Genomic DNA, 20,798 nt, shown 5'->3' with positions numbered 1-20,798 from the left:
CTTGCAAAGAGGATAAGCCCAAACCTTGACGTCATCTACATAAGTGACAAAGTACAATGTTCCACCCAATAAAACCATGGGTATTGGCTCACATAAATCACTATTGGTCAAATCAAGATATTCTAATGTTCTACTCCCACTATCTTTCTTTATGTGACATTTTTGTTTTCTTTTCAAAGAGAAAATGCTCTCAAAAACCAAGACCAAGAAAATTTAAACAAGATAGTTTAAATGCCACAAAGCTTTCATTTTAGTGATGGATATGTGTCCTAAACGAAGATGCTATAAAAAAACTAATGGTTATTTAATGACAACTATAACTATAATACAATATTTGATATGAGAAATATAAAAAGGATACAAAGTACTAGATTTTGGTCCCTTGGCCACAACAACAATCCCATATAAATTTTCCATACAAGAGCACCAAAGGTCACACTCTATAACCATGATTATCAAGCTTTCTTGTATTGATCAAGCTTTTTGGCATTATTTAAAACATACCATACATTTTGCAAAACAAAAACCAAAAAAAAAAAACATTCGACATTGACAAGCATGTATCTTGCATACCAACAATGCTATATGCATAGTTACTATCAATATCATAAGTAAAACCACTCCCCATGTGGGATAACATAAAACAATACTCTATAATTCATAACCTAGTTCTGATCCATGGCTTTGCAATCATCTTCATTTGCCTTGGTGCCTTTTTGCTTGTTCTTCTATTTGAAGTAATCATTTTTTATGCGTCCCTTGCCATTCTTTCCCTTGTTCCAGAAGTAGCATTCTACATCCTTTGGCCATGCAACTTGCTTCTTAACTTGCCACTCTTATGAGAGTTTCCCGAGATTGGAACTTCCTCTCACCACGAGTGCATTAGAGTTGTTTAACCCAACATTGTTATTCATATGTGTATCTTATTGCCATTTGGATCCTCCATGTAAACAATCAACTCTTTCTAGTACTTTTTCTTCAAGGCATTGAAAAACATAAGAGCAAGGGCATCACCCATGAGCTCCCACGTGCATCAACTTCAAACTTGCCTTGAAATAACTCAATGTCAAAGAGAAGGCATTGTAGAACCATGTCACTAGGAGGGACTTTGAGAACATCCCACATTCAAGAGTAGATACTCATGGACAAGCTCAAGTCCATATTTTCTCCTGCAGCTTTTAAGTCTTCCATGTTTCTTTAAGACTTAATTATAGCTAACAATCATTTTTGCCCCTTGAAATTTGGAGCTAGAGAAGGGTCCCAACATTTGCCCAAGTCTTTTCCAAGGACTTCATGAACTTCTCTTTGAGAAAAGAGACATTGAATTTAAAGGGCAACAATCGTCAAAAGTTCTATCAACAAAGTTACCATTTGAAAGGAACAAAGAATTGGCAAGTGATTTGAAGAGGATTTTGAAGCTAACAGTCTACTCTTGACCCCCTTGGACATGGCCATTAAGCATCAACATCAATATGCATTCCATCCAACCTAGAAGCTCCCAATGCACTTCCTATGTGCCTATTCTATCAAGTGAAACAAAATTTTTCCCATCCTAAAGCAAGAAAGTCCAATCACAAAGGTCATGGACTAGTTCTAGGTTATTCCAAGCTTTACATTCCACTAACAAAAGATTTCCTCCCCTATAGGAACCATCTTCGAGTCTAGTAGCCATATTCCAACCCCCCAATGCAAGGGCAAGGGTGCTAAAAAGTTCCTCATCTAGGTGTCACCAGAAGGCAAGCCTCTTAAACAAGGATATAAAAGCGCATAAATAGACCAAATTTAGAACTCTTCACTGAAAAGAGATTTTGATTACAATGGTTGACCCATCACCTGACTTCCATATTTAGCTAGGTGAGTATTTTTCCTTTAGTTATAAGCAAATACAAAAAATCTAGAGAGCAAGATCCAAATACAAACATAATCTAATTTTCTCTATTATAGAGCAACAATCTATGGTTTGTTTTTCATTTCAAACTGTAGCATGCATTCTTCCTAAGGTCAGAGGATATACCTCATACACTCCACAAAAGGACTACTACTATGACTACATGCTTGAAGCAATTAATCATCTCCATCAACATCTACAAATAATTCGTAAACTCCATCAATAGCTATATAAAAATCCTATCGACCAAAGAGGTGCAAGCTAACTTTTTATGCGCCTCTCAAAACTTGCTCTCTCTAATTTCATACAAAAGTATATATATTTGAGGTTTAGGGAATAATATGCTATTACAATTACGACAACATGATAATAAGATAATTTTTCTTTGCAAAGTTACCTCTACTTGAGCTTAACTTTTACATAAGAATGCTAATAAAAAATGGGGCAATGCTATGCACATTGGAGCTCCTTACATAATTTATTATCAAATATCTTATAAAAAAGTAATTAACTCTTTGGCTTGTAACCTGCACAAGCCTTCATATGTTGTCCTAATACAAGCACAATGAAAAAAATCAACGTTTGTTGGTATTGCTCTAGAGGGGCACTCCTGTTACAATAGTTATGCTTCGGTTTCAAGTTGATTTGATACTTGCATGGCCCAGAGAAGCACCCTCATCCCTCAGGCACAAGGAATGCTAGTATGCTCTTGTAGAGATATGCATGCAAAACAAAGTCAAAATAATGTACAAAGTTTCTGTAGTCGGAAGTCCCATATATACCTCATAGACAGCCAAAGAAAACAAGCGTCTCCATAGAAGGACAATATTTCATGGCCTTGTATAGACCTAGAGCAGAGCTACAGAACACAGGGCTGCTTTGGATACCTACGCATGAGCCCTTCTCCAAATACATGGATCCAACAAATCAGGAAGATAAATGAATGAAGAAGATGGATCTTAAAACAATATAGTAGTGGCAAATCATGAGCATTTGGTTATACCATGCTTTATCCCAATTGGACTCGTCTATCAATAAGGGTGCTGCACATATATTGATCTGATCATCCATCTGACGAAGGCGATTTGCTTCTCTGACAGATGGGTCTCTGGATGTTAATGCAAAGGACTCCAATATCTTCTCCCTTCCAATAGATTATAGCTAGTGTATCGCTTATAGATGGCCTTTAGATAATGCAAATGCCTTCAATTGCTTCTCCGCTTCATACATATACATAGATTGCTAGTGTACCGGTGGTGATGATGCAGGGGTTGGACGCGGGCATTGATAGCATTTGGCAAACAGGCCGAATGTGTCGATCTGATGCACAAAGTTTGTGATGCTCGCCCAGCCTCCAAACCCAAATCCGACCACCAGTGTCCACACCACTATAAACATGTTTAGCAGGTACACCAGAGTCCAATTGGGTAAGAAGAAAGGGGGCTTCTCCACAGCATTCTGCCAGTCACAATATACCAAAAGCATTCTTGTGTCAGAATGCACACGTTGTGTGTCACAAAACATAGTCCATGATGCACCATCTATGAGAATCTTGAGCACACATCACTGACAAATGTGTTAGCATGCATTGTCCCAATATGCGCACATTGTTTGACAGAAAATAAAGTCCAACATGCATCATCTGAATCTATCTTCAACACAGTATCATTGACAAAGTTCATCTGACAGCTTTGGAACCCCCAACTGCATAGATATGCATCATGTACATCTATCTGTGTTGAACGCACATCATTGATGAATGTGCCTGCAAACTTTGCGAGACCCAAGTGCATAGCTACACAAAGAATATATACATAGAGGGTACACAGATAGAAACAAAATGTGTGTGCACATTCACGTCAACCTTGCATGCATCCATTCCACACAAATACTAGACGACCACATATTTATGCACAGTTGCTCACCTCACAATTATATCCATGAATCCACATCTACATGCACAATTACACAAACACAAACATGCATATGCTAACATTTCTTCCATGATATGCCATTGGCTTGTATACCTCTCTTGCAAACGCAGTCCGATACGTGAGCATGTGTGCCAGTGATGGGATAATATAAACAGTGAACGTTACAAGCAGAGCACCCACTGCTGAGTTGATGGGTCCAAAGAAGGGGAAGATGATCGCCAAGAACCATATGGGTAAGACCACAGGTATTCTGGCTATGGCTCGAATGAGCATGTTTTTGCACGTATGGAGTCCAATCACTTTCTCCCAAACGAAGTAGAGAGGTGTGCAAGCGAAACCAAATGTAATGAACTGCAAAAACATAAGCCATCTTAACTTCACACACACTCTCTCTCTCTCTCTCTCTCTCTCTCTCTCTCTCTGGGGGAGATTGAAAGCAGCATCTGTAAATGTTTCTACATATCCGTATCAATACTACCTGATGGATTAACATCAATACTACGGCAAAATCACGAGCTCCACTCTTGGGCATAAGAGCGAATGCATTGGAGTGATCAAGCAGCATGTCTCCAAAAGCCCAATACACAGCAATGGCGGAAGGTAAGGTGAGTGTCCAGACATACATCGTGGCAAACAGATATATGCTCTTGAACTTCCTGGGTTTCCACATGGCGTGCATAATCTCCCTGCCAATTTTAGGACGGAAATTTTTAGCTCTGGAATCACAAACATGAGAGAGAGAGAGAGAGAGAGAGTATGAATTCAAAGCTCACTCACACTGTCACAGCATGACCACCAAAAGTGTACAGAATGTTTGTTGCCCCTGTGAAGTACAGCACAAGCTTGGTAGGAGCCGAGTGCCTCACCTCTGGGACCTGATTTATGGACACCACACTGTAACATTCAATAAATAACCCACGCCCATGAATTTTACAGTACGATTGCATACAATCACAAGAAGTTTTCAACGTGCCCCCATGTGAGAAAAGATGCTCTTTTCCCTTGTTTTCCCCTGTAGTGTTCAACATCATGAGCTTCTGCTCGGGAGGCACCGTGTACCTAGCTCCAATTGGGGGCAGAGAGCACCTAGCTAGGTATGCAGTGCCTCCCAAGCAGAAGCACATGATGTCATCATAATACACAAAATGGGAATTCTAGTGATAATTTGTCGAAAGCTTCTTGTGAACATGGAACATGAATGATAGATTCATCGCTAAATTTTTAGAATGGTATAGACATGAATGATGGATTCATCACCAACTCTTTTGAATTGCAAGCACATAAGCCAGTATCCGTTAATGTTAATAAGTACCTGCCCATTAACAAGAGCCGCTATGGTGAGATACCATGCTGTGTAGGTTGTCATCCCCAGTCCAAGAAAAGACCAGACACGGTAATTGTGGAAAGACGGAATAAAGACGGTCAGTGAACAGCAAGCACCGAAGATGTATGTCCAAGTCCGCTTGTCGAAGTACTCGCTGATGTAATAGATGTTACTGAAATGGCAGACACACGAATTTAGAGATAGATAGAGCTCTCATGCGGAGCACCCATAATCCACATATTTTCTGCAATGAGCATTACAATCCAAGGTCTGCCAGAAGGAAGTCATCATAAGCACTTCTGATTTCTTGCACTGTACCATGATCTCCTAGCTACCCATTATGACGCACTTACTTCAAGGAGCACTAAAAATCTAAGGTATATAAGTAAATCAACATAAGAACTTCTGACTTATTGCAAGTCTGTAACGTGATTTGTAGCCATCCAAAATCACATTTCTGCAATGAGCACAAAAGATCTAAGTTCTGCCAGAAGCAAATCAGCATAAGAGCCTCCAATTTCTTGCACTATACCATGATTTTTTTAGCCATGGGGAGCATTAATGAAAGCCATTTGACTGGGACAACATTTTAATCCCCAGAATTCTAGTAAGAAGTATCATAGATACCTGCCACAGGCAATGAGCTGGATAACTGATCCAAACAGCAAGAAAGTGCAGTTGAAAGCTAAGCCAATAGCCTTCCAATAGGGTCCCAAAAGCCCATCCAACACTTCAAACCACTGTGTAATAAACACAGGCAATCGTATGAATTAGCCAGCTGCCAAGCACCAAAGACAGGATTGCAGTAAAGCTTGTGTAAGAGTCCATTGCAGCTCACCTGTATGACGTGGTTCTTGAAATTGGCGCCCTCTTTCTCTTTGCGAGACCTATATTCTAGATACAAACAGCTGATCAGGTAAGCTGTCCAGCTCCCAACTATCCCATAGAACAGCTGAAAGAGAACACCGGATGCCATTCCAAGTTGAGAGAAGGAATATGGGAGAGTGAGCAAGACCTGAGCGACCTGCACTCCAGAAGAACAGGCTCTATTAGATAATTGTGTCTGCTCATTCCACAGGCTTTCTGTTAGGTAATTGTGTGTGCTCATTCACAGATTGTAATATGATACACTCCTAGTAAAGGCACGAGTCTTGACCAACCTGCATTTTGAAAGAGTGTGCCCTAAACTAGCATAATAAGTTTTAGACAAATTCCCACCATAATCCCCACATTGTAGGCTACGACAAAATCATGAGGTTCCTGCGCTTCTGCTCAGGAGGCACCCGCGAGTGCACCTAGCTAGGTAGGTGGTGCCTCCTGAGCAGAAGCTCATGAAGTTGAAAACTATAGGGAATCTTTGCCCGCATGGGAATATGATGCCCAGCTCATAATAATCACAAGTTAACACTGCTAGCTAAGGTGCTCACTCGGCAAGCCCATGTAACAATTGAACCTTTGACAAGTTACAATGCAGTATACAGATTACCCTAATTAGTCATTATGTGATACTTAACGTGCTGAACTTGCCAATTGCCCAATTGTTCACAAAGCTTCTTCAGTTGAAAGGTAGACAATTGATTGAGCTCACCTGATTCGAGGCACAGCTGAACCAAGCGTCATAAACCGAGCCTCCATGCCAGAACAGGCTCTTCACCTGGCCTTTGAGGGAGGTGTCATTCAGGCCATCCTGCTCTTTGCGGTCGAGCTCCATTTCTGTGTAGTTACCCACCATGGCTGGCTGATCCTGTCCCTTCTCAGCCATGACCATGAAGACCCAGATTCCAAGCGAGAAAGAGAGAGATCAGTATCGAAGGTTATTGGCCAGGCTTCTGAAGCTGCTCACGCTGGCCTTGTGACTAGCAAAGCCTGGAGAGTTGCAAGCTCAGGCAGCTTGTTACTGTAGATTGCAGGAAAGAAGCAAAGGAACTTGTATTGGAAGAGAGAGAATGAAAGAAGGGTTTAGTAAGATAGAGCCTGTGCAGTGTGTGTGTGTATGTGTGAGACAGAGAAAGACAGAGAGAGAGAATCCAACAAAACGTAGAAGCAATGCGCAAGGGAAGTCTCAAGAACAGAATTTTGACTGATCAGAGAATTTTCCCTGATCACAGGATAGTATATCTCAAAGAGCATATGCAATATGCGGGACTTGGGAGAGCAATACCCATTAGCTGTAGCTACTATTAACAAAGGCAGCGAGGAGTAGTACCCGAAAGTAGGCACTGGCCAGCAATGATACAATCACACACACACTCTTCCCACACACTCTCACTCACACTCATACACACTGAGAGCACAACAGACAGTAAAAGGAGCAGCTCAACCACAGCCCAACTGGCACGCAAAGACAGTGATGGCATGTAAGGAGGGAGAATTAAATTGGGGGCCGTCGTAAGGGGGTATGTAAGGTCAATATACGACTACCCTCCACCACAGTGCATCTGAAGGTGACTACTATACTAATGCTTTTCACGGCAGATAGAAGAATGAAACACACAGGAGAGGAGGGGGGGGGATGGGAAAAAGCAGAAAAGGAGATGTCATCTACTATCAAAACATCATCAGTCCGATAGAAGAGAGAGGAGCGTAGCGAACACTGTTTGACACAAGAGGGTGGTGGGATGCCTCCCATCAAATCGAGAGAGAGAGAGAGAGAGAGAGAGAGAGGAAGTATATATAACCCATGTTATTGGTCCTACCCTTTTAACCTCCCTTGGCAATCCCAAGAAGGGGCTGCTCACATGGAAACATTATACTTGCATTCTTTCTCTCAGATTCCATAGTCTTACCCAAGTGGTAAACCATTCCTAGATTATCCAAAGAGATGCTTGCATTCTTTCATGAGATTCCACAACATTACCAAGTGGCAAGACATTCCTAGTACCTGAATCATCTTTATCATGCATAGTGATGTGAATACCATTAAGGTACACTCATAGCAACTCCTAACTAAACAATGTTCATAAGCATGTGCTAATGGGAGAGCATTTGTGAAGATATTCCTCGAGTCAAACGGAAGGATTGTTCTTAGAATGGTTCTACACTTGGTACATTATCTAAAGGAAGCTTCAAATTTTCATCTTTGTGGACAATAAATGTTTAGGACTGAAGTGTTACAAATGTGTGATGACATTTGACATGGATGATTAATTGGAAGCCACCAGAGCACAACAATAGTGCAATCATTGGGCCAACAAATGCTATGCAATAGCATTATGTATGGATTGGGTTCAAGATTTGCCCTTTTTCAAACCTATCAAGGTAGAGTTGATATTAAGAATACACAATTTCTCACTAACATATTTTTCACTTCGCATGGTGATCTTAGTCAAATCAAATTTGTATCATGCCTAAACCCTTTTGGTTCTTTGAGCTCACAAGATGCATGCAATTTTGAGTTTGATCTCATCCCTTATACAAACATGCAATGTTTACAATCAACACTAGTATAAGGAGAGCAAAGTTGTCATTAGTGATTGTTTGTGTAAGGAGTGCAAACTAAGCATTAGAGATTAGAAAATCATAGATTTGTTGACCCTACAAATGCTAGCAATACAAGAATATCAATTGCAATTGTATTGACCCTAAATTTACTCCCGACATTGGACTCATCCCTACTAGGGCCAAGTTCACGACCAAGATGTGAATTGGTTCATAAATTTGTGGGTTTCCATGATTGTTGGTGAAAAATGTGCACATAAAACAATAAGAGCCTCTCACCCATTGAAAAGTTACAATAGATGGAAACATGGATATTAGAGCATGTGCCTCATTGAACTATAAGAGAAGTTAAATAGACGCAAACATTGATATTGTTGCCTTAACCTAATCTCAATACATCATTATTACTAAGCATTTTCTTTCTAGTAGTCATTAGGGTTTTGGCTTTATGAAACTTATTTGATGGGTTTTAAGTCTTTAAAACCTTTACCCATGTTGGAGCAATCATTGTGTATCTTAGCTAACACTTTGTACTCAAGGTGTTAGTCCATCTAAGCATAGTATTTGCATACCTTCATTCTTTAAATTCAATTATGAAAGTTGTTTAGATTCCTAATCTAGTAAGATTTTGGAAAGGTCTCTAAGATTCCCTTCAATGCAAATACACTCTAAACATAAATCCTTTAATAGATTTCAAATAGCTAATGGTTAGGGAGGAATCCCACAACTGTCCAATTAGAGAATTTAACTTAAAAGGGTGCAAGTAATATGATTAAGTTTTGAGTTGTCACTCAAATGGATTGTTTATTTCAATTACCAGATGTTTGCTCCTACATTAAGAGATCTAGATAAGCAAATGTAATGCAAGATAGCCATATCTAGTAAACTCAAGTTTGGAGAAAGGAAGAACATTTTGCCACTATCCAATACATGTTCATTTCATACACCTTACAAGGTAGATCTACGCCATTGATATATCAACACAACAATTCCAAGTTCTACCCACACTAATGCTAAGTTGCAATTTGAAAATATATAAGGTTATACAAAAAATTTCACACAAACATAACCTAAGAAATAATTTTTTTCACCCTAGGACTAGGTGCAATCCCAAAAAGAAGCAAGAGTTAACATACCATGCTTTCACTTCAACATAAGCAAATTATAGTGTTGCATGTAGAATAGTTGTGTGGTTGAGGAGAGTTCTTGTAGAGGTAAGCTCTCTATGCTCTCTCTTCTACAAACGTGGGGTATAGGGTTGCATGCACAATTGTCTAGGAGGTTGAGTGGTTGAGGAGCTAATTATGTATAGAGATCAACTTCTATAATCTCTACTTATAGAGGTAACAATCAAATTTACCTCTCCATAGCAAAGAACTTGGTGTTTCACACACACAAAGAACATTGAGGTCCAGTACTAACATTGTTTGAGAGACCATTTTGAATGGAGAGATGTAGCTTTTGTATTGACATTTAAGGGATAAGGTGGCGAACATCTTCATGAAGGCCCTCTCATTGACTTTACTTATTCACCATTTTCTCTCCTTAGACATTCAAACCGGCCAGTCATTCTACTTAGAATGTATACACGAATTCAATGAGGGACAGTAAGAGTCCTAGATGGATTCAAAGAGGGACATTCGTGCTTTATGAAATTTTAGATGGTCTCATGTACATGCACTAAGACAACAAATTATAGAGCCTTCCACAAGGTTCTTAGCCAAGACTTGTGTATAATGGTTGCATACCTAATTAGAGTTATTGAGCAACCATACCAAGTGGCTCACTTTAACATGCCAAATCTTGTTCCCTTGAAGTAGCCAAGCATACAACCATGCAACTAACAAGATGAACTTCGAGAGTGGTATAGCCATACAATTATCTAGATTTGCATATTCCCACTCTTCATGCCCTTATTAGCTTATAGGTGGTAGTAATCAAAATTTGACATCGTCAATTTTCTCTATAGCTTTCTCAAATTCAACATTTGAGTTCTTGACCAAAGAGAGTTGTCTTGTATACAAGACAATAAAGTGATAATGTAGGGGCTATGAGGTTGTTTTAGACATTAAAGTCTTTCTCTATGGTGAACATCTAATTTTTTCATACTCCTCCTCATAAAGATTCCAAGGTGTATAGTGTTATCATTGCGTCCTCAACCCTTTCAAATGATTCACAAACACTAAACCCATGAAGGGAATCCTTACATTATCTCCTAGTGTACTTATCTAGATGTATCACTTACTTTAAACACCTCTAGGACCATTCTAGCATATGTGTCCCCTACAACACACCTCCATGTGGATATATATTCCATTTGAGGAACCACAATAGCATTAGGAAGAGGGCTTATTAACCCATTTTGGTTAGTATAGAAATTATTACATCTAGGAAGTTGTAAATATTGTGAAAATTTGTTTATATTGTATCTCAAACTCCTCCCATTGTTGCATGTAATAACCTAAAGAAAAGGCCCATTCTCCAACTAGGATAAAGAAAAGAAGCTTGATTATTCATGTATTTCAACAAATTAATTGATAGAATGCCTTGCCAATTCTTGTGTTCCAATCACTTTTTCTTACACCTCTTTTGCCTCCAAAACAGGTAAATTTGGATCTACAACAACCCCGAATCTTCAATCTAATGCACCCTTCTCCTTTTTGTTCTATTACTCACAAGTACTTGTAGGGGTCAAAGCTTGTAATGTGGGAGCTTTGCTAGAGTGGCTAAGAGTACAAGAACCTGAGCTTAGTAAATACACAGGACATACAAGTGAGGAGAGCACCAAAGAAGAATGCTTAAGGTCTAACACTAGCTCCAATACCCATTCCTGCGAATATGACATCTACATGGTTGTCATCAAGCCAAGGACACCAAATTGTGATACCACTGATTGTGGCAAGTTTCATCTCACATATGAGTATTTAATAACTAGAAATTAGGATGAGTATTTACTTGGGTAGGTGTAAATCATAAAAACTTTGAGAGACGAGAACTTTGTTTACACCATAGACATAAGTATACATAGTGGATAATGCATGCATGAAAATAAACTAGATAAGGACACATGTGGGGAGGATGTTAAGGTTGAATTGATATAAGCATGTTGTGGAAAGTGCATGCGTATGTGCTAAAGTTGTGCACATGCATATTCAAGTTGCATAGTTGCACTAGAGGTATTACATGCATGTTGAATAGTATGACTTCATAGGCTCAAAAACTATACAGTATGTGTACCAATAGGAGTTAATGTTGCAATATGAATCCATTTGTAGTAAATGGAGTGCATACAAGTGTTCTTTTATTGGATTTTATGTCCATTGTTTAATAAGGAATGAAGGGAATCAATATTGGGTCTATTGATCCTCACTTTGGGGTTGCATATGAAGTACATGAACTTGATAGAGTCAACTACTTGCACATTGAGAGAGAGCATGGATTGATGGTAGAAGGGTATGTGTATAGATCTATATTATGCATGGTGAATTGGAAGCATTGATGTGCTTCACTTAAATGGGTTCACATGCATAAGAAATGTCATGTATCCACATGATAATAATTGGATATAAACTAAATTATCAAACCATGTACTTAAGTAGAGGGGAAACCTTATACAAGTGAATCCATAGGTGTTAATTATTGGAATCAATTTCAAATAGCTAAGGTGGCCTTGGTGGATAGATTGATTAGGTGGCATTGAATTGGGAAGCTAAGATAGTAGAGTATTCTCCATCAAAGTATGTGTAAGGTTGGACACTTAGTGACCCAATGGTAGGGTATCCATAGACATAAGTATACATAGTGGATAATTTATGCATGACAAGAAATCGATTAAGGAAGTGTGTGGGGAATATCTAAAGGTTAAATTGATATAAGTATGTTATGAAATGTGCATTAGTATGCTAAAGTTTGTGCATATGCATAATCGAGTTGCATAGTTGCACTATAAGTATTACATGCATGCCAAAGAGTATGACCTGATAGGCTAGGTAATGATAGATTTTGTGCATGAATAGGAGTCAATGCTGCAGCAATAAGAATATATGCATAAAAAATGGAATGCATACAAGTGTTCTCTTATTGGATTCTAGTCTAGTATTTATATTTAATAAGGAATGAAGGGAATCAATATTGGTTAGTTGATGCTTAGGGTTGCATGAAGTATGAGAACTACATCAACTACTTGCACATTGAGAGGAAGCATCGGCTGATGATGGTATACAAGTATGTGTAGAGATCTATTATGCATTGTAAATTTGAAGCATTGGTGGGCTTCCCTTTGGTTTGCAACATAAGTAACATTACGTATTCAAGGACACTAGTTGGATAAAAAATAAAGTATCAAATCATGTATTTAGAGGATAATCTTATACAAGAGAATCCATAGGAGTTGATGATTTGAATCCATCTCAATTAGCTTGTATGCATGTAAGGTTGGTCTTGGATAGATTGATTAGGTGGCCTTGAAGTGGGAAGCTAAGAAAATAGAGTATTGGTCACCAAATTATTAATCAAGGAGTATATTTGCAAAGGTTTACATGATTAGTGACTAAATGATAGGGTATCCATCAATAGGGGAATTGTGGGATGAAAAATAGCTATGTGAACATTAAGTAAGCTTAGATCTATGCTCAATCAAGGGCAGAATAAGCATAGGAAATAAATTATCTACATGTATAAGTCGGGAATATATGGGGATTGATCTAACCACATGCATAAGCTCATAGAGTTGCAAGAGCATCAAGAAGGGAAAGCCTTTGAGAAAGGAATTAAGAAAATTAGTAGCCTAGAAATGAATAGCAAAATTAGATTTCGATGACTTAGTGAATATTAGAGTAGAACTCAAGGGTAAGTAGGCCACATAGGAGTAGTATAAGAAGGGTCACAATAAATTTCTTAAGGTAGGAATGAGGCTAGATTAATAAGAATTTCGGAAGTGTAACTTAGGGGGATGATTAGGGTGAAGTTGAAAGAGTGCAAACAAGGAAGAAATGGATGCAACATTATTCATATAAAGAGTGAAGTCTAAGTATTTCCTTTGAGTAGAAAGCCTCAAGGCTTAGGAAGGTGATGAAGTCTTGAGGCTCAAGCCTTCAAACATCGATGCCAAAATGGACCATGATACACAAGAACCAAAGGTCAAGCTCGAGCATTAGAGATAGGGCTTGCTAGAAATCCTAAAGCCCAAATAAGATACTATTAAATAATCATAAGATGAGGATCCATTTGATGCCTTAGGTTGTTTAACGAATTGCTTTTAAATCTAGTTAGAGATATATGAATTAGATTAAAATAAAGATGAAAGACTCAACTATCTGGAAAGAATTATATGTTGTGGACATTGGACGGCTTATTGTTGTGAATGCCTTTATGGAGTGATGATTATGGAAATTTCAAAAGAGTCTAGTAGCTCTTACCATGTGGGAAAGAAGAATGAGATTAAATACTAGTTATCAAGGGACGCTTAAGATATCTGACAATCAACTCATTGTCTTTGGCCAAAAACTTACATCTTGGTAGCTAGCTGGAGAAACGATATTTTTTCATTGTTAATTTTTCCAAATCATTGTTCCCAAGAATGGTACTCATGAGGTTTTGGTTTCTTGACATGTGTTCTCTTGCCAACACTTGAGCTAGCAAGTTTTGTTGGTAAGGCACCTTTAGGTAAGGTACATTGGATGGTAAGGTGGAAAGAGCAGGCTAAAGGCACTAGTTGCACTTCTAAGGTTCAAAAGAGGATCAATAACATGACATTAGGTATTTTTCAAGTGGTACTTCACCTTTTGCTCCACACAAGAAATTTCACATCCACTAGTTGATGCCATGAATTAAACACCCTATTTCTTTCTTCGCAGTTTTGAATTTCGTGTTTGAATTTAAACACGAAACTTGGCGTACAAAATTTCGATTTTCTTGACAATTTGTTGTTGCAATGGGGAACCTCTCTCCACTAGGCCCAAGGTTTGCAACTAGTTCGAGAGCACTGGTGGGAAGCCCATAAAGACCAATCCACATGTGTGACCAAATTTTTAAAGGAACAATTTATGGCTAGGAGAGCTTGAAATGCTGCCTTGGCCAATGAAAAGCCTTGCACGTGTGAAATCGGAACCAAACCTTTTTTGGACGATGCGTTCCCCTATGCCTAGAAAGGGTTTGCAGCTTGCAGTATACTATGCCAAACCCTAAAGCATGCAAACTTGCAAATTCATGAGGGGGTTGCAAGCCTGGTGGCAAACTCTAGCCTAGGGGAGATAGGCTCGAGGAAGTTCTCGATCATATTTTCCATTAAAATCTTGATTTATATGTTGAGATGGAAGCACTTGTTTTAAAGGAGTTACTTAAGTGGCTCCTCTACCCCCTATGTCGTGTGCATGGATGCAGGCTGCAGCTGGCCAAGGTCCAAGAGTCCAAGAAACTGTGCTGTTACTCTCTTTAAAGTTTACTTTAATATTTAATAATAACAATTTCACGTCTTTTACAAAAAGAAGAAAGAAAAGGAGTCCAAGGTAAAACGTTGACCGGAGGGACACGATGGCAGGAGGGTGAGACCCCACGCGGCCCGTTGGCGGTGGGCCAGCTGGAAGGCTCAACCGGCAGAGCTGGCGCCGGGGGCGTAGGGCCCGCCGCCACGTTGGCCCGTACCGGAGGAGGCTCCCCATCCCGTGGGACCCGCCCGGGCGCGGGCACGGGCGTCCTCTTAAATGCAGGCTCACCACGTGGCGCTACAGGACGACCGAGGCTCGCCTTCCAAAGGCCGGGCGATATCTAAACAATATTAAATAACGGATTGTCGTATCGAATTTAATACTCCCCCAACCATGTGGCATGGCCTTGGCCCCCATCACCCCCATGACCATGACATGGCAGGGCATCATCGTCATCCCATGCATGGCATGATAGATTTTTTTTTCTCCATAAAATAAAAAGAAAAGTACTTTTCCATACTTCCAAAAGCCCTCCCCCCCTCCCCTGCCAAATGATTGAATGTGTAGCTTCTAGCCTTCCCCCCCATATTTTTATTCTTTCCCCCAAGCCCCTGTTCCTGCACCCCCCCCCCCCCCCCCCCCCCCCGCTTAGAAGACACGTTTCTTTTGTTTCTGTTCCCCCTCTTCCCCCAAGCCCCCATTCCCGCACCGCCAACGCTAGAAGACATATTTGACACATTTCTTTTTCTGAAAATAGGAAACATCACCATATATTTTTCAGCAGGAGAAATGAAGGAGGTGAGTAAATCGCTTTTGCTTATAGGGAAAAGTTCCTATTTTCTCTAGTTTTGACTAAATTTGCATGAGCTTATCAAACCATCCTTGCCCTTTTGACTAGTTTTAATTGCATTTACACTAGTTAATCAAATGTTCCTTGGCCTTTTATCCAGTTTTGACTCTATTTGCATAAGTGCATCAAAAAGTTGTCAAAACTAAGTGTTTTTGCAAGACTTTAGAAAATTTTAATTTGTATAGTGGCATAGACATATTTCTTCTTGTAAATTGCGCTCATCTTGCATTAAGGAGAAAGATTTGAACCTTGGCTTTTTCTTTGTGGATTGCAATATTGTTTCCTTACATTGCATAAGAGATTGTTATGAGGACACCTTTCTCACATTTGAACTGGTTATGGGATGAAGTGAACCGGCCTTTTCCAAAACCATGCATGACATTGCATCACATTGTTCTTATGCCTCTGAGGTCCATGCTCACACACCACACACCTCAACAATATCACATCCGCTCATCCCCCATATAAAAAGTCCTTCTCAAGGTTCATCTTATTAAAATCCTCCTCTATTATAGTACTAATCAATCAAACCAACAATGGCATGAAAAATTCAAGGTTTAATGTTAAGTATATGGGCAACTTTTGAAAAGGCAGCTTGCAAGGCTAGGGAGAGGAGGGTTATAGAGTATGAGTTCAACTTTTTTGTCAAAAATGTTAAAAAATACATACTATTATCAAAACTTTCATTGCAGCCACCTCTTACTCAACTATGGGTGTGTCAATAATGGGAGGTCAAGAGTTCAAAAACTTGCAAAGTGGCTCTCTTGTGCCTTACTCTTTGGGGTGTAAAGCTTGGGATGAAGCCTAATCACAAGTAATTTGAAAATGGGCGCATTGTGAAAGATGATTTTACCTTGGATCCTCGTAAGAGAGGTGTGGTGCTAGGATGGGCCAATGTGCTCTTCACATGAATGCAAACAAAGCTAGTAGGGTTTGTGTCCCTTCATCTCATCAATGAGAAAGTAAGTCACATTTACTTTGTTAGAGTCATTTGTGTGATTGGCTTATTACTCCTAATTTTTAGCCAGCCCTCATGGCATAACAATAATACCTTGAATTTTGCAAGGGCTTGTGTAGATTCTCATGGGTAAGGAAACCTTGCTCCCTTTATTGACCCTTGTGCGAAGAATTATGTGGTTGTGGGGGGACCCTGTCCCTTGAATACGTAACCCTACTATCTCTAACCCTATCAAGAAACTCGTATGCCATCTTAATTGACAACTTACACTTGGATCATGCCTTTGCCATGCAAAGAGCAATGTTCACTTCCTAGATATAAAAACCTCTACTCAAAATTTTGGAGGGGTTTTTGAATCAAGTTACTTGTTATTGGCCATTTTTATAACCAACATTTTTATGGAGTTCAAGGTTTTAAACCATCTTCTTTAAACTTGAAGGTTTTTTCAAACTTTTTCAATTTTGTTTCATATTAAGCTTTAATTTTGCTTGAACAACTCGCGAAGAGCGCACGAGAACACACTTTTTGGAAACCTAAACGCCCACCATCTAATGAGGAAGAGGAAGATCCAATGATATCAATCTCAATTTTAAATGAATAAATTAGGTGCACCAATCATACAATGGAGAGAATATTATCTTGTGCAACCCTTGAGAGATCTAGCAACTTTGTAGCTCTTTGTTTATGAAAGAAGAAAATAAGCCTTAAAAAATGATGGAATCATACCTTACAAAAGACAAGATTCCTTATGAAAGAAAACGTAACAACTACTTGTTGCATTCCATTGAATATATTTATGGAAAATCTTGCAAACACATTACTTTTTGTACTAAGAAAATGTATGTAAACATGTGGCTTTGCACTAAGAAAACACATGCAAATATTTGGTTTTGCAACAAGAAAACATATGCAAATATGGTACAACCTATGAGTTATTTCACATTACCTTCAAAGGAAGATCAATCAATGAAAAGAACAACAATTTGAGTAGAACTCTTTCATTGAGCTAGAAACCACTCTATCAAAGTCACAATGTGAGAGTTGTGTACTTTTGTCTCCGAGGCTCATCTCCTTCTAATTTTCTAGTTTCATGCTACAATATCGTTATCTTTTGTAAGAGTAGAGTTAGGGATGGAGTAGGGGATGTAAAGCTTGCTCTTGTACGAGAGACCTTATATTCATATGGGTCAAGAGTGAAATATAGATTGTTCTTTGTGTGGCATATATAAGTTGTAGATGTGAACAAAAGCTAAAAACACTATGTACACTTTTCCATCTAGCAAACCAAAATGTTGAAAAACTAATTAGTAATGCATTTCAAGAGAGCTTTGATGACAAGAGGATGCAAAACTTACATGATAGGAAAATTTAAAAATAAGAGGAACTCAAATTTAACTAATTAGGTAGCATTATTTTTCAAGTAAGAAGTTGTGTGAAGTTATAGGTGTCTCAATGCACTTACTCACTCATACACTTTAGTGTTAAGCTCTTGATTTTATCTTTTCTACAAAACCAAAGGTGGATATAGTGCTAACTTGCTAGGGAATTAACTTTTGTTAAGCAAAGCCTCAAAATTACTTTTGTTCTTACAATATCATTCTTAGATCTTGCAATTTGCATTACCACCATTGTACATTAGATGCGTATCTTAGAGTTTCTCCTTTTGCTACATTCCATCCGCTCCTTCAATATTGGACAATTAGGTGACATGTACATTCTTAACTTTCTTGCCATACTGGGTTTTGTCTTGAGATACAGATGAAAGCATTACCACCATTGTACATTAGATGCGTATCTTAGAGTTTCTCCTTTTGCTACATTCCATCCGCTCCTTCAATATTGGACAATTAGGTGACATGTACATTCTTAACTTTCTTGCCATACTGGGTTTTGTCTTGAGATACAGATGAAAGATTCTTCCTTAAATGTTTAGGTCATATTTATATGAAGTACTCAACAATTTATAAAATACAAGAGCTTAACAATCTTCAACTTACTTTTCCTTACCTAATTGATGGAAGTGTGTATATGATCAAGTAAAATAGTTAACACTACTAAGACTGCGTGCCCATCTTTCTATAATGAGATTGCAAAAGTATTGATCTTTGTATGAGATTCCTTAGTATTCAGCCAAGCATTTGTGACTAATGTCCAACAATATTCATACCAATTTGAGCATTTGTAGGGTATGACCATACTTATCCAAACATACATGGGATAATAGCGGCCCACTTATACTAATTTCAACCAAGCATAAGAGAATATCACCTTATATCATATGGAGACATCATATAGAATAAAAAAATTGTTGTGCTTACCTCAATTCCACTACCGAGAGGGATAGTTGGATTTAATCTAATGAGGGTGAAAGCCCCCATAACCTTCTTATCTATCTAAGGTGGTAATGGGAACCTTTATGGTCTTGTATGAACCCATTGAATTTTGAGCTTTTATTACACTAGTTAAAGGCTATGTTATTCACAATATGAAGAAGCTTACTTTGAATGCTCATTTGCTAGCCATGTGCACTCCTTTGAGTCGCACAATAATAAATCACCATTTGGTCTTCTCATAGCCAAAAAGTGATGTGGCCTTGTGGGAAAGCATCAAACAATGGCTATGCAAGGAAGGTTTAAAATCTACATGAGATTGCTATTTTTTGGTGATCAAATAGGAATGGACCCACTTCAATGGTCCTATGGAATATCACTAGAGTAGTGGTTATCCTTAGCCTTTGGAAGGTTAGAAGTAGAGCTTGCTACAAAAATTGCCAATCCAAAGTAGTGATAGACTCTTTGATAAGTACTCTAAAGAATTATTAGTCATTATATAGAAACTTAAAATACTAGCTTATTCCTATAAGCTAGGTTTTGGGCTTTTGAACCCAACAAAAGTCTAAGATGGTTCTTTTTCCTCTGAAGCATTCACATGGTGTTGTAAATAAATTTTGAGACTTGTTTTTCAATCTATTTATATCTTAAAGGAAAATTAATTTGATGTTCATGTCGAAGAACTACAAATTAGGCAATATCTTTAAATTTACATTCAAGGTTTCCAAGTGAGCATTTCATTCCCAACAAGTCAAAGCAAAGACTTAAACTTCATAGTGTCTTAGCAATTCAAAGCAAATATTTAAACTCCATAGTGCATCATTCTCAACCATTCAAAGCAAACATTAGAACTCCAAAGTGCTTTAATCCACCTTAATTCTTCAAAACTAAACCATGAAAAGGGTTGGGTATATTGTCCAAGGTCTCCTTGATGGCAACATCTTTTGATTAGCCAAGAAACTAATATGGCATGATGCCCTTGTAAGGGAGGAGAGAGATTCTTAATTTGGCAAATGTGTTCTCCCTTAGTGGCAAACTTCTTCAATAATTGGCTAATAATAGTGCAACCACTAAGCTTTTTTAAAAAGAAATGGTCATACTGGTGGGCTCTTTTCTATAACAATTGAGTACCCCAATTAACCAATTTTCAACTTGCATAAAAAATGAAAGCATACATAATTACCTTTTGAATTTGCCTAACCACTCATTGAGTATTGAGTGTTGAGGGCAATGTGTATCCTCCTCTTTTTATTGTTATGTCTTCTAACAAGGTGGCCTACTAATTAAATTTCCCTACTTCTTTGGCCAATGTGCCTTATAATTTTTGGGTTGGGGTTTTGGGGGGGGGGGGGGGGGGGGGGGGAGGGGAAGATGGGATTAGAGAGCTTTTCCATATTTTCATTTGGCTACTGTCAAAATTTAGGGAGCTTATCCCTAATCTTTTCTACACCAGCAAGATTTTCTAAAACCTAACAACAAAATATTTTTCCACAAATATTGAGGCCAAAACTTTAGACTTAAAATGCACACTAAAAATGTCTACTAAGTGTTAGCTCCAAGGGTTGGAAGAGAAACATTTACAATAGCTACAATATTCTTATATTGTATGGAAATGGGTTTTTTGTGAGCAAACAATCTAAATTTTGAGACA

At 38.5% G+C, this 20,798-nt stretch overlaps 1 protein-coding gene across 1 annotated transcript; it reads right to left on the bottom strand.

Annotated features, from left to right (window-relative positions):
* Positions 1–2,699: 2,699 nt before the first annotated feature.
* On the bottom strand, positions 2,700–7,758 carry LOC148037250 (auxin transporter-like protein 4). The gene is made up of 8 exons (XM_087676177.1): positions 6,735–7,758; positions 5,985–6,170; positions 5,774–5,886; positions 5,135–5,318; positions 4,600–4,697; positions 4,301–4,508; positions 3,916–4,173; positions 2,700–3,346 (listed from the first exon to the last, which is right to left on the bottom strand). The coding sequence occupies exons 1-8, from the start codon at positions 6,912–6,914 to the stop codon at positions 3,131–3,133; spliced, it is 1,443 nt and encodes a 480-aa protein (XP_087532303.1). The 5' UTR covers positions 6,915–7,758; the 3' UTR covers positions 2,700–3,130.
* Positions 7,759–20,798: the final 13,040 nt, after the last annotated feature.

The sequence above is a fragment of the Lygodium microphyllum genome, chromosome 4 (genome assembly GCF_053477565.2).
Source record: "Lygodium microphyllum isolate KBCC chromosome 4, Lygodium_microphyllum_v1.1.10, whole genome shotgun sequence".
Classification (NCBI taxonomy): domain Eukaryota; kingdom Viridiplantae; phylum Streptophyta; class Polypodiopsida; order Schizaeales; family Lygodiaceae; genus Lygodium; species Lygodium microphyllum.
This window is presented reverse-complemented; position numbering and strand designations above follow the sequence as displayed.

What these genes read in the sequence shown, in the direction of transcription:
- LOC148037250 (XM_087676177.1), bottom strand. Translation starts at nt 6,914, where the DNA reads ATGGTCATGGCTGAGAAGGGACAGGATCAGCCAGCCATGGTGGGTAAC. An exon ending in CGGCTCTTGTTAATGGGCAG is followed by an intron (nt 4,698 to 5,134) that starts GTACTTATTAAC and finishes TCCATAAATCAG; the next exon opens with GTCCCAGAGGTGAGGCACTC. An exon ending in GGTGGTCATGCTGTGACAGT is followed by an intron (nt 4,509 to 4,599) that starts GTGAGTGAGCTT and finishes TAAAATTGGCAG; the next exon opens with GGAGATTATGCACGCCATGT.